This window comes from Oryctolagus cuniculus, chromosome 16 (assembly GCF_964237555.1).
Source record: "Oryctolagus cuniculus chromosome 16, mOryCun1.1, whole genome shotgun sequence".
Taxonomy (NCBI): domain Eukaryota; kingdom Metazoa; phylum Chordata; class Mammalia; order Lagomorpha; family Leporidae; genus Oryctolagus; species Oryctolagus cuniculus.
Genome location: NC_091447.1, coordinates 66,989,150 through 67,001,558, shown reverse-complemented (window position 1 = coordinate 67,001,558; position 12,409 = coordinate 66,989,150). Strand labels below are relative to the sequence as shown.

Below are 12,409 nucleotides of genomic sequence, written 5' to 3'. Positions count from 1 at the left end.
GGCTCCCATCCACCACGCACCCCTAGCCCAGCGCAGCGGCGACCTGGGCGGGAAAGTTGCGGACACCGAGTTCCCGTCCCGTGTCCGCGCGCTTGGCCCCGGTGCGGACGCCAGGGGCCTCCCAGGACCCGGGAGCTGTGCTTCCTCCTACCAAGGAAACCGAGACGAGACGACTGGCCCGCCCGCTGACGCACAGTGTGGCCTGGGCGCAGCGCTAGTGCGTCCCCAAAGCTGGGCTGAGAAATGGGAACTGGTCCCCGCCCCCTCGTCCCGGGCTGCGGCGGGGCCGGGCAGCCCGGAGCTGCTGTTTGGAGCAAACACTTCCTCAGATGACGTCAGCAGAGAGAAAGGGGGCGTCCCCCAGACGGCAAACCCAGCCCATCTGGCGCTGGTAACGGATCCCCTGCAGGAAACTGGGGCTTTGGACCCGAGGGAGCACGGAGTTTGCGCGCACGGTTTTTCCTCGTGAGACGCAAAGAGTTCAAGTTCAGGTTTCCCCAGGTGTGCGCCAGTTTCTTTGCCCGATGCACCTGCAGGGGCCCTGGCTCAGCCGGGCTGGGGGACCATCCAGACGCTGCTGTGTGCGGCTCTCAGGCCAGAGCGTGATGCAAAATAGCAACTGGAGCCAGAAGATAATTTTAGACGGTGACACGTGGGGGGGATGGAGAAAAGACGGGCCCTGAGGTCAGGGAAGGCCTTTCCAAGAGGATGACATTTGAGCAGAGACCTAAATAAACCCCGGGAGGGTGCTGTGAGTCTGATGCGAGAGGGTGCCAGCCGGCAGGAACAGGCTGTGCAAAGGTACTGGGGCAGAGTGGGGGGGGGCGGTGAATGGGAGGAGGTGAGGCAGGGAGGTGTGGGGCAGCTTTTTTCTCCACCGATGGAGAGAAACTGACCGTTGGAAAGGCCAGTGTAGCCTAGTAGCTAAATTCGCAGTCTCTGGAGCCAGACCACTCGGGGTCCCTAATCTAGTTCTGCTCCTGGCGGGATGGGTGACTGGCCAGGCCACTTCCCGTCTCTGGGGACAAGAACCCGCTCTCAAGGGTTCGTCGGGGAATGAGCAGGCAGAACAGCGCAGGGACAGCTGAGTGGCCGAGCAAGGATGCCCGCCCGCCCTTGCTCCCCATCTGTGCCTCCTCTGTGGGGGCCCTGGATCTTCCTGGGCCTGGGGCCGGCGTTCTGACCCGCGGTCCTGTAGCACAGCCGCCGACATTTTAGTCCACCTAAGCCAAGGGGCGTTACTGACCCCTAGCGGCTAAAGGCTGCGTGCGCTGCACCTGCTCTAAGTGGCCGCCCAGCAGTCTCCCCGCACCCCCCCCCCCAACACCCCATGTCTGTAGCGCCGAGGCTGAGAAACCTCAGGCTCTGAACCAGGCGCTGTCACCTCCACGGGTGATAATTGGTTCTTGCTGGGCACAGGAGCGGTGATAAAAACCTCCCGTTAAGGGCATGTATACAGGTGTCCCCAAGTCCCGTGTATAAAATGGCACAGCGTTTGCATAGAAATTCTTTGCCCCTTCCTGTATACTTTGGGTCCTCTCTGGCTGGCTTGCAATACATCCTACAAGATAAATGCTGCCTAAGTAGTTTCTAGGCTGTATTGCTTAGGGAATAATGACAAGAAAAAAATTTAAAGGCTTATTTTCTTTGAAAGGCAGAGTTAGAGAGAGAGATCTTCCATCTGCTGGTTCACTCCTCAAATGGCCTCAATGACCAGGGCTGGGCCAGGCCAAAGCCAGGAGCCTGGAACTCTATCTGGGTCTCCCATGTGGGTGCAGGAGCCCAAGCACTTGGGCCATCTTCCGCTGCCCTCGCAGGCACATTAGCGGGGAGCTGGGTGGGAAGTGGGGCAGCTGGGACTTGAACCGGTGCTCCTATGGGATGCCGACATCACAGGTGCAGGCTTAACCTGCTGTACCACACAGCGCCAGCCCCCAGACGGAAAGTTTTCCTGAATGGTTTGCCATCTGAGATTGGTTGGATCAGAATGCAGAAGCCACAGAGAGAGAGGCGACTGTACACACAGGATGTAAACAGTTGGTGGGCGTGGCATCTTTTTAGGGGAAAAATGCCTCCCGAGTCAACCCCAGAGGCAATAATGAAGTAAAATGTGCAGACAGACCTAGCACCTGGCCCAACCAATGGCTGCGTGTGTGTGACCTTGAAGCAACCTTGACTTTTTTTTTTTCTCTCCAAGGCTCAGTTTTCCCGTCTATAAAATGGAGACCATAGTAGCACCCCGTGGGTGTTTGGGGAGGATTAAATGAGATACTAGCTAGCGGTTCAGACTGCCCAGGAAACCCTTTCAAGGTTAGCTGCCATCATCATCATCCTCATCATGGTCTTCATCATCATGGTCCTTGTCTTTGCTCTTTGTCTCCTCGGGTTAGTACAGTGCCTTGCAAATTAGCTTTGGGTAAATGTCTTCTCAGGGGTGGGAGTTTGGTGCAGCAGTTAAAGTGTTAAGACACACAGGGGCCCAGAGCTGTGGCATAGTGGGTAAAGCTGCTGCTTGCAGTGCCGGCATCCCATATGGGTGCCGGTTCGAGTCCCTGCTGCTCCACTTCCCATCCAGCTCTCTGCTGTGGCCTGGGAAAGCAGTGGAAGATGGCCCAAGTCCTTGGGCCCCTGCACTCACATGGGAGACCTGGAAGAAGCTCCTGGCTCCTGGCTTCGGATCGGCGCAGCTCCAGCCATTGCAGCCATCTGGGGAGTGAACCAGCAGATGGAAGACTTTTCTCTCTCTCTCTCTAACTCTGCTTTTCAAATAACTAAATAAATCTTAAGAAAAAAAAAAAGGACACCCACATCCTGTATTGGGAGATCCTGGATTCAATTCCCAGTTCTGGCCCCGGCTCCTAGCTTCAGCTTCCTGCCGAGGTGCACCCTGGGAGGCAGCAGGTGATGGCTCAAGTGTTTGGGTCCCTGCCACCCACATGAGAGACCTGGATGGAGCTCCCAGCTCCTGGCTTTGCCCCGTCCTTGCTATTATGGGTATTTGGGGAGTGAGCCAGCAGATCGAAGATTTCTCTCTCTCTCCTCTCTCTGTCTCCCTGCTTTAATAACTTCAAATAAATACAGTTTAAAAATAAATTTGTTAACATAATTACTGTCATTTAGTGAGCACTTACTATGTCCAGATCCTTACCCTGTGCATGCAGGAGGTGGATATGATTATTACTTCCATTTTACAGCTGGGAAGACTGAGGGTCAGTGAAGTGATTTGCCCACCATCGAATGGCTAAGAAATGCCAGAGGTCAGTTTCAAGCTTAGGCTACCTGACCCTGCGCCCAGTGGTGTGAGAGCCGACAGGTGCCAAAGCGGGGAGGAATTTCAGAGTGGTGGCACCGTAACTAAAATAGATTCATCCTAGGGGCGGGCACTGTGGCATAGCGGGTAAAGCCACTGCCTGCAGTGCCAGCAGCCCATGTGGGTGCAGGTTCAAGTCCCGGCTGCTCCACTTCCGATCCAGCTCTCTGCTGTGGCCTGGGAAAGCAATAGAAGATGGCCCAAGTCCTTGGACCCCTGCACCCGTGTGGGAGACCGGAAGAAGCTCCTGGCTCCTGGCTTCTGATTGGCACAGCTCCGGCCATTGTGGCCATTTGGGGAGTGAACCAGTGGATGGAAGATCTCTCTCTCTCTCTGCTTCTCCTTCTCACTCTTTGAAATAAATGAATAAATGTTTAAAAAATAGATTCACCCCCCTTTTTAAAGTTAAACTTTGCTTCCTGTGCAAGGGTCTTTATTTATTTTTTTTTTGAAAGGCAGAGAGAAAGACGGAGACACCCCCCCACCCCACCATCCGTGGGTTCACTCCTCAAATGCCTGCAGCAGCCAGGGTTGGGCCAGGTTCCAGCCAGGAGCTGGAGTTCCATCCAGGTCTCCCACGGGGGTGACAAGGACCCAAGTACCGGAGTCATCGCCCGCTGCCTCCCACAGCGCGCATTAACAGGAAGCGGGGATTGGGTGGGACCGGAGCTGGGATTCGAATCCAGGTGATCCAGTACGGGATGCTGGTATCCCGATCGGCTTAACCTACGCCATCAGGAATGTCTTGGACCTGTCCCCAAGGATTGTGGGTGCACCTTGGAGTCTGGCTTGATGTCTGACACGGTCTTGGGAGTTGTGGAGGAATCTAGTTTGCGCCCTAGGGGTTCATGGGGCACCCCAGGATTTTGGTGCCACCTACGTGGTGACAGGGGGTCCCGAGTCTGTAGCACTCCTGAGGTTGTGTTGGGGTCTTATCCCAGGGATGAAGGGACTTCGCAGGGACTGTGGGGACCTCAGGGATTTGGGGGGTTCATCTGTGATCTGGGGAATGGCTCTGTGGTCCTGGGGGGATGATGGGGTACCCTAGGGGGCCTCTGGGATGCCAGGGGTCCTGGAATGGGAAGGACTTTCTCCTGGGCGCTTGGAGCGCTACTGGGGTCTGCAGGAGCATCCTGGGATTCTTGGGGTGCCCCTGGGGTTTGTAGGAGGGGCTCCAGAGCAGTGAGCACACTGCTAGATTTGTGGGGAGATCTGGAGAGCTACCGCAGTGCACCTGTGCCTGTGGGGGCCTCTCTCAGAGCACTTGTGGGTTTTGTGCGGGATCCCAGGAATTTGGGGGTGCCCTTGGGTTCTGAGGGGGGAGGTTTCGGGTACTGTGAGGGTGCTGCGGGCATTGTGGAGCTGTGTGAGGGGCTGTGTGGCCCCAACACCACTGGGGCATTTGTGGGTCACCCCAGAAAGCCCCGGAGGGCACTTCCGGGGGTTGTGGGGACGCTAGAGGGACTACAGGCCGTTCCTGGGGTCTGCGGGGGAGTCCCCGCCGCGGCCTGTGTGGGCGCCCCAGGCCCGCCCCTCCCCGCCCTGCCCTGCCCTGGAGGCGGCCCCGGCGGCGCGAAGCCGGAAGGGCCGAGGCCGCCGCGGGGCGGGGTGCGGCCCGCGGGCCCCGGGGCTGGGCGGCCAGGCCTGCGTGGGGCGCGCGCGGGGCGGGCGGCGCAGCTCCCCGGCGCCCTCCGAGGCGGGCCCGCCCCGCGCCCCCGCGGCCATGGCGCGGCCGCGCGGCCTGGGCCGCATCCCCGAGCTGCGGCCGGCGGCCTTCCCGGCGGCGGCGGCGGCGGCGGCAGCCGAGGACGAGGCGTTCCTGCCCGAGCCGTCGGCCCCGCGCGCTGCCCGCCGTCCACGGTCGCCGCCCTCCTCGCCCGTCTTCTTCGCCAGCCCGTCCCCAACTTTCCGCAGGCGCCTTAGGCTGCTCCGCAGCGCCCAGGACTTCGGCCGCCACGCGTTGGCCTGGTGAGTGCGTCCGGGGAGCCGTGGGTTCCAGGCCCCCCGTCTTGGCCACCTGGCGCGCGTCCAGATCTGGGGCCCTGTGACTTGCCCTCCACTTTTCCTCTTCGGTCACATGGCCCCGATAGAAATCACCCCCTGCCTGCTGGGGTTGCTGGGCAGACATCTGCAAATGCATGCAGTAGGCGCTCAATAAGCGCTGCTGCGGTCTTCTCACTTCCTGTGCAAACCTCAGGCTGTGGTCTGGCTTTGGGGGCAGAGAGGCCGGATACCTCCAGGGTTACCTGGGGACTGTGGGGCCAGCAGGGCCCCCCGGGGGCTGGGAGGCTCAGCGGTGTGACCACGTGTTGGGGGGGGGGTTCCGCAGGGGTTTTCGTCCTGGCCTGACCGTGGGCGGGCTGCAGAGGCCAGGAGCTGGGGATGGATGGCATGGAGGCCAAGTCCAGTCCAGCTGTGCAGGGTCCCTTAGTTCTGGAGAGGGAGGTGGGCCCTGTAGGCTTCTCCCAAGGGAGGCACCGGGAGGCAGGCCCTGGGAAGGAGTGGGGGCAAGGAGTGCACCTGTGGGAGCCCCGCTGGGGGTCCAGGACGTGTTGGGGAGAACTCCGTGGGCTCTGTTTCTGCCTCTCCTCCCCGTCCCCCTCGCCAAGGTCCACATCTCTCCCCTTGGGCTTTTTGTCACCGGTCCCTGCCCTCTGCCTGCGAGAGCTGGTCTCATTCCCCCGAGGGCGCGCGCAGTGAGCTGAGACCTGGAGCGGCCCGGCTGGACGTCAGGGCGGGGAGGGGGGAAAGGCGGGGCCAGAGGAGGTGGCGGAGGAGGAGGGGTGTGTGTCTGGGGGATGGGCCTGGAGCCCGGGAAACCTGAGCCCCGGGCACCCCCCAGGGCCAGGGAGGGAGGGCGCAGGCCGAAAGCGAGTGCCCAGTTCCGCAGGGCCCCTGCAGGGGGAGGCGGGCCCAGAGCTCACCCCCTCCCCCCGGAACAGGGGCCATCCCCGGGGAAGGGGGGGGTCACCGGGAGGGGGGGCGGGCATAGGGGCGGTGCTAGCAGCCGCCGCAGCCCGTCATTGCTGCTGCTGATACCTCGGGTCTGGAGAGCAGTGCCCGCCGCAGCACCTTGCAGCCGTCCCCATGCACTCCTCGACGGCGCTTGGCTCCCATGCGCTCCGGTGCAGCGCCCCGGGCCCGGCCCCGGCCCCCCGCCCTGGCCCTGCCCCCCTCGGCCCCTGACTCTCTGACCCACTTCTCGTTCAGCGATGAGGACACGCGTCGGCACTCGCTGCGCCGATCTGTCAGGTGGGTGGCTCCCGGTCAGTCCCCTCCTTTGCTGCTGGAGGGTCCTGGCTGCGTGGGCGGCGTAGGCGCCTCCCCAGTCTGCCTTGGGGGAGTCCTGGGACACAGGAGCTGGCTGGGGCCCCACCCCGTTCCCTGCCTTTACTAAAGGTCTGGGTGCTGCTGAGGGCTTCCTGGAGGAGGCAGATCCCAAAGTGGGTGCTAAGTCCTACTCCCTTCCTGCTTGTCCAGCTCCCTGCACCCTCCTTGGGCTCCTAAACGCGGGCTTGTGGCCCTCACCCTGGCTTGGACTCTGGGTGTCCCGCGTCACCTGGGCTTGACTCCCAGACCACTGGCCTGGAGCCAGCTCCCCAGAGCCCTGCTCTGCTGCTCGGAGCCTCCAACCTTAGCCCTCCTGGGTGGGGCTGGCAGTCAGGCTGAGTCGGGGGTGGGGTGGGGAGAGGTTCTTGGCCACCCGGAGGCCATTCGGAATCAGCTGGCCAGACTGGGCCGGGGAAGTGGCCTTGTGGTTGTTGGGGCATTGAGGGTGGCAGTCGGTGAGATACCTGGACTCAGCTTGTAGATGCCTACACACAGGGCAATGGGTCACCTGGTGTTTGCTATACCGAGTGTGGCCGCCTGGCTTGGTGGGGGGGGTGACACAAACCTGGCCCCACATATATTCCCGGGACCAGACTCTCACCTGCACCGCGACACAGACAGGAACACCCCATACCCACGAGGGTCGGGGGCCGTCACACACACTCAGAGCCGCCAGAGGCCCCCAGGCACCCACAGACATCCTGTCCCTGGCACACACACAGAGGTACGGCTGCACGCTGACCCACAGCCGCACACGGGCCTCCCCTCCCCCCCATGCATCCATCCCCTCTCCTTGCACACCCAGCTCCACAAACAGCCGTGTCACCTGGCACCACGCGCCCGCCTGGCAGACACGGCCAGCCTGACACCCGTCAGCTTGCCCTCAGCCTCCGTGTGTGACCTTCACAGAGCAAATGCCAGGCCTTTCCATGAAGGCTGCTTGCCACCTCCTGGGAGGGAGTCCGGTGGAGAGGGGGCAGGGAACCCCCGGAGACACCAGGCCTGGCTCTGCCTCCGCCCAGCGAGTCGGCCTGCAGCTTTGGTGGTCCCGCGGCCAAGTTCCAGTCCACGTTCTTCCGCTGAGCTAATCATCCTTTCTGTGCCTCGGTTGCTCTGTCTGGGAAATGGGTCGGCAGTGTGCGCCCAGGCATAGCAGTAACAGTGTTACAGGCTATGCGTTCCCTTTCACTGCCCATCCCCCCTCCAAGCTTGTTTGTTTCCCATCCAGCTCTGCCCCAGGAATCCCTGGGGTCTGGATCTGTCCCTGGACTCCCCCGGCCCCCCAGCGGCCCCGTCTGATGCCCGGGGGTGAGCCCAGGTGGGCAGACCTAAGTGGCTCACGGAGGTGGAAGCGGACTTCATTTGAGTATGCCACCAGGCGATGAGCCCGGCCCAGAGGGAGTGCCTGGGGCGTGTGGCTGGGAGGACAGCTGTCCCTGAGTGTGGTTTGTGGCCTTTCAGGTCCCGTGGGCACAGCGCTGGCCCCAAGGTTTGGTTTGGGAGGTGGTGGGCAGCTGAGTGTCTCCCAGGCCGCAGCTCAGTGGCTCCAATCCGCGCCCCCACCCCCCACCCCACAGCAGCCTGGGAGACATCTGCTCCTGCGCCCTAAGCACCAGGGAAAGCCCTGGGGAGTGTCCTCTCTCTCCCCAGGCCGCTGGGCTCCTGCTGACGTGAGCGCGTCTCCAAGGGCTTGTGTATCTGCCAGCAGCGTTGGCTGGGCGTGCTCTCCGGGGCTGTGTCTCCCGTTCCCTAACTTGTAGCTCTGGCTCCCAGGCAAGGGGTGGGGTGGGGTGGGGGTGGGGGTGGCACGGGGAGGTCTTCTGCGTGGAGTGCGATCCCCGGTGGCACCGATCGGACCATCCAAAACCAGGCTGGGCCCTGGGAGACAGGACGTGGTTCTCAAGGCTGCGTGGCCACCAACCCCTCATTGGCGCACTGTGCCTGCGTCTCGTCCAACAGGTGTGTGAATGGAGTGGGTGGCTGTACATGGGTTGATGTGTATAAGGCATTTGGACAGCCCCAGGTGCACAGCAAGAACCCCATAAGGGTTTTTTTTTTTTTTTTAATTTTTTACAGGCAGAGTGGACAGTGAGAGAGAGACAGAGAGAAAGGTCTTCCTTTTGCCGTTGGTTCACCCTCCAATGGCCGCCGCGGCCGGCGCGCTGCAGCCGGTGCACCGCGCTGATCCGATGGCAGGAGCCAGGTGCTTTTCCTGGTCTCCCATGGGGTGCAGGGCCCAAGCACCTGGGCCATCCTCCACTGCACTCCCTGGCCACAGCAGAGAGCTGGCCTGGAAGAGGGGCAACCGGGACAGAATCCGGCGCCCCGAGCGGGACTAGAACCCGGTGTGCCAACACCGCAAGGCAGAGGATTAGCCTAGTGAGCCGCGGCGCCAGCCCCTCATAAGGGTCTTGATATACAGGTTGAGCTTCTGTAATCTGAAACAGAGAGAGAGAGAGAGAGAGAGAGAGAGAGGAGAGAGATCGCCCACCTGCTACTTCACTCCCCACATGCCTACCAGAGCCAGACCAGGGCCAGGAGCCCAGAACCCAGTGCGCTCTCTCATGTGGGTGTTTGGCACCTGCAGCCCGTATCTGAGCTCCAGTCCCGGCTATGCGGCTTCATGCTGAGCAGTTCCGATGCTGGGCCCCTGCCCCTCTCGGAGGGGATCCGGGTGACGTCCCCGGTTCTTGACTTCAGCCTGGCCCAGTCCTGGCTGCTATAGGGGCATTTGGAGAGTGAACCAGCAGAGGGGAGATCTCTGTTTTTCTGTGTCACTCTGCCTTTCAAATAGAATGAAAGTGCATTTTAAAGATGGCAGTGAGTAAATGTTTAAGCATCTGTCTGGGTGGAGCTCCTGTGTTGAGCCACTCATCTGTCAGTGGATGCGTGGACTGTTTCCTGCTCTGGGCTCTCTTGAGTCCCATTGGGACAAACACAGGTGTGCACGCATCCCTGTGAATCTCTACTTCCAATTCACTCTCTGGGCCAGGCCGAAGCCAGGAGCGCCATCCAGGTCTCCCATGGGGGTGCAGGGACCCAAGCACTTGGGCCATCACCTGCTGCCTCCGAGGGTGGGCATGAGCAGGAAGTGGAGCTGGGGTTCAAACCCAGGCTCTGAGATACGGGATGTGGCTGTGCCACGTCGCGTCTCAACCGGCGTACCACGGGGTCTGCCCCAATTCGCGTTTTCGGAAAGCGCTAGGCGTCCTGTCGCCTGGGCCGTGGGAACGCCCTGCGGTCCCGATTCCTGCTTCTGACTTGGGTAGCCATGTGCTCCTTCGGCTCTGTCTTCTGGGGAAGTGTGTTGAAATCTTGTGGTCGTATCTGAACTGGGCGGTTTGTTTTTCATTTGTGGCTGAGTTATATCAACTGTTTATCATCTGGATATTAATCCCTTATCAAATGTGAGTATTCTTTATGAGCACTTTTAAAAAATTACGTATTGCATGCCGGCGCCGCGGCTCACTAGGCTAATCCTCCGCCTTGCGGCGCCGGCACACCAGGGTCTAGTCCCGGTCGGGGCGCCGGATTCTGTCCTGGTTGCCCCTCTTCCAGGCCAGCTCTCTGCTGTGGCCCGGGAGTATAGTGGAGGATGGCCCAAGTGCTTGGGCCCTGCACCCCATGGGAGACCAGGAGAAGCACCTGGATCCTGGCTTCGGATCAGCGCGATGCGCCGGCCGCAGTGCACCGGCTGCGGCGGCCATTGGAGGGTGAACCAACGCCAAAGGAAGACCTTTCTCTCTGTCTCTCTCTCTCACTGTCCACTCTGCCTGTCAAAAATTACGTATTGCTCTATTGCCGCTTCACTCTCCAAATGGCCGTCACAGCCCAGGCTCAGCCAGGCCAGAGCCGGGAGCCTGGAGCTCCACCCAGGTCTCCCACGGGGGTGGCAGAAACCCAAGCACTTGAGCCGTCCTCTGCTGCTCTCGCAGGCGCATTAGCAGGGAGCGGAATTGGGAGCAGAGAACCCGGAAGTCGAAGCAGTGCTCAGATACGGGATACTGGTGTTGCAAGCGTCGGCTTCACCCACCGCACCACATCGTCAGCCCCTCCCAACGCTTTGGACTTGGGTTTTAGTTGCTCTGTCCACGCAGGGTGGCGGGGTGGGTCGTTTGCAGGGAGTAGGGGCAGAGAAGCAGAGGAGAGACCTGGAGGGGTGTCTGGGGGTTCCTCCAGGTGGGAGAGGTTTGGTGGCCTCGGGGACGTGGAGCGTGGGCGAGGTCCTTCTGTGGAGCTCGGAGCAGAGGCCCTGGAGGTGCCACAGGCCGAGAGGTGGGGCAGGTGGCGCTGCAGGTACCCACCTAGCCCCCCAGAGCTTCCTCTTGGAGGGAAGAGAGATATCCTGCCTGGAGGCAGAAGCAGGACAGCAACAGGGGCCAATAGCAGGGGCTGGTGCTGTGGCGTAGCGGGTAAAGTCACCCTTTGCAGTGCCCGCATCCCATATGGGCGCCGGTTCGAGTCCCGGCTGCTCCACTTCCGATCCAGCTCTCTGCTGTGGCCTGGGAAAGCAGTGGGAGATGGCTCGAGTCCTTGGGCCCCTGCACCCATGTGGGAAACCTGGAGGAAGCTCCTGGCTCCTAATCTGTGCAGCTCCAGCCATTGCGGCCATCTGGGGAGTGAACCAGTGGATGGAGGACTCCTCTCTCTCTCTCTCTCCTCTCTGTAACTCTGCCTTTTGAATAAATAAATAAATAAATAAATCTTTTTTGTTTTTTAAAGCCAATGACAGATACCATCCTGGGAGCTGGAGTTGTGACTTGGGACACCCAGATCCGTTCTCAGATGCCTGGTCCTAGTGTCTCAGCGAACTCCGCTTCCGATCCCGCTCTCTGCTGTTTCTGGGAAAGTAGCAGTGAGGGCTAAGCGCTTAGGCCCCCGCCACCCATGAGGGAGTCCCGGATGGAGCTCCTGGCTCCTGGCTTCAGCCCCAGCCATTGTGGAGTAAGCGCGGAATGTGAACACTCTGTCTCGCACAAAAACAAATTCAAATAAAACACGACACTGAAGAGCATCCTGGAGAGACAGTGGCCCGGGACCCAGCTGTCCCCGGAGTCACCGGCTTTTGTCAGCACTGTATGCAGGGGGTGGGGGGGTCCCCAAGATCTTCAGGGGCAGGACGTCCTACAGGAGCCGTCCTGTGGCGGGGGCGGGGGCTGTGGCATCTCATTGCTGTTTGATTTGCGTTTCCCTAACAGCTAATGGTGCTGGGCATCTTTCCAGGAGGATGTCTATTTTTTTTAAATTTTATTTATTATTTATTTGAGAGGGAGAGAGAGAGAGAGAGAGAGAGGTCTTCCATCTGCTGGTTCACTCCCTAAATGACCACAATGGCCAGAGCTGGGCCAATGTGAAGCCAGGAGCTTCCTCCGGGGCTCCCACACGGGTGCAGAGACCCAGGCTCTCGGGCCATCCTCCGCTGCTTTCCCAGGGACATTAGCAGGCAGCCGGATGGGAAGTGGAGCAGCCGGGGCTCAAACACCTGCTCCTATGGGATGCCTGTGTCATAGGTGGTGGCTTAACCCGCTGCTTCACAACGCCGGCCCCATGAGTTGCTTGAACATTTTTTATCTATCTATTTTATTTCTCTATTTTATTTCTCTGTTCATTTTCATTTTATGTGAAAGGCAGAGAGAGAGACTGAGATTTTTCCATCTTCTGGTCCATTCCCCAAACACTCTTGTGACAGCCCATGCTAAGCCGGGCCAAGCCCGGAGCCTCAGAGCTCCATCCGGGTCTCCCTCGTGGGTGCAGGGGCCCGAGCGCTTG

General features: G+C 60.5%; 1 protein-coding gene across 6 annotated transcripts in view; it reads left to right on the top strand.

The window, feature by feature from the left end:
• PDE4A (phosphodiesterase 4A) overlaps positions 1 to 12,409 on the top strand; it is a 39,342-nt gene that overhangs the window by 13,413 nt on the left and 13,520 nt on the right. The window contains exon 1 of one of the 6 annotated variants that reach the window (XM_070059173.1): positions 5,019 to 5,278. The exons of 4 other annotated variants lie outside the window; for them this stretch is intronic. In XM_070059173.1, coding sequence (XP_069915274.1) covers positions 5,034 to 5,278 — 245 coding nt within the window. In that variant the 5' untranslated portion in view covers positions 5,019 to 5,033. Of the gene's footprint in view, positions 1 to 5,018; positions 5,279 to 6,334; positions 6,563 to 12,409 lie in introns of those variants that run through there. One more of the 6 variants, XM_051838136.2, reaches the window with a different exon arrangement.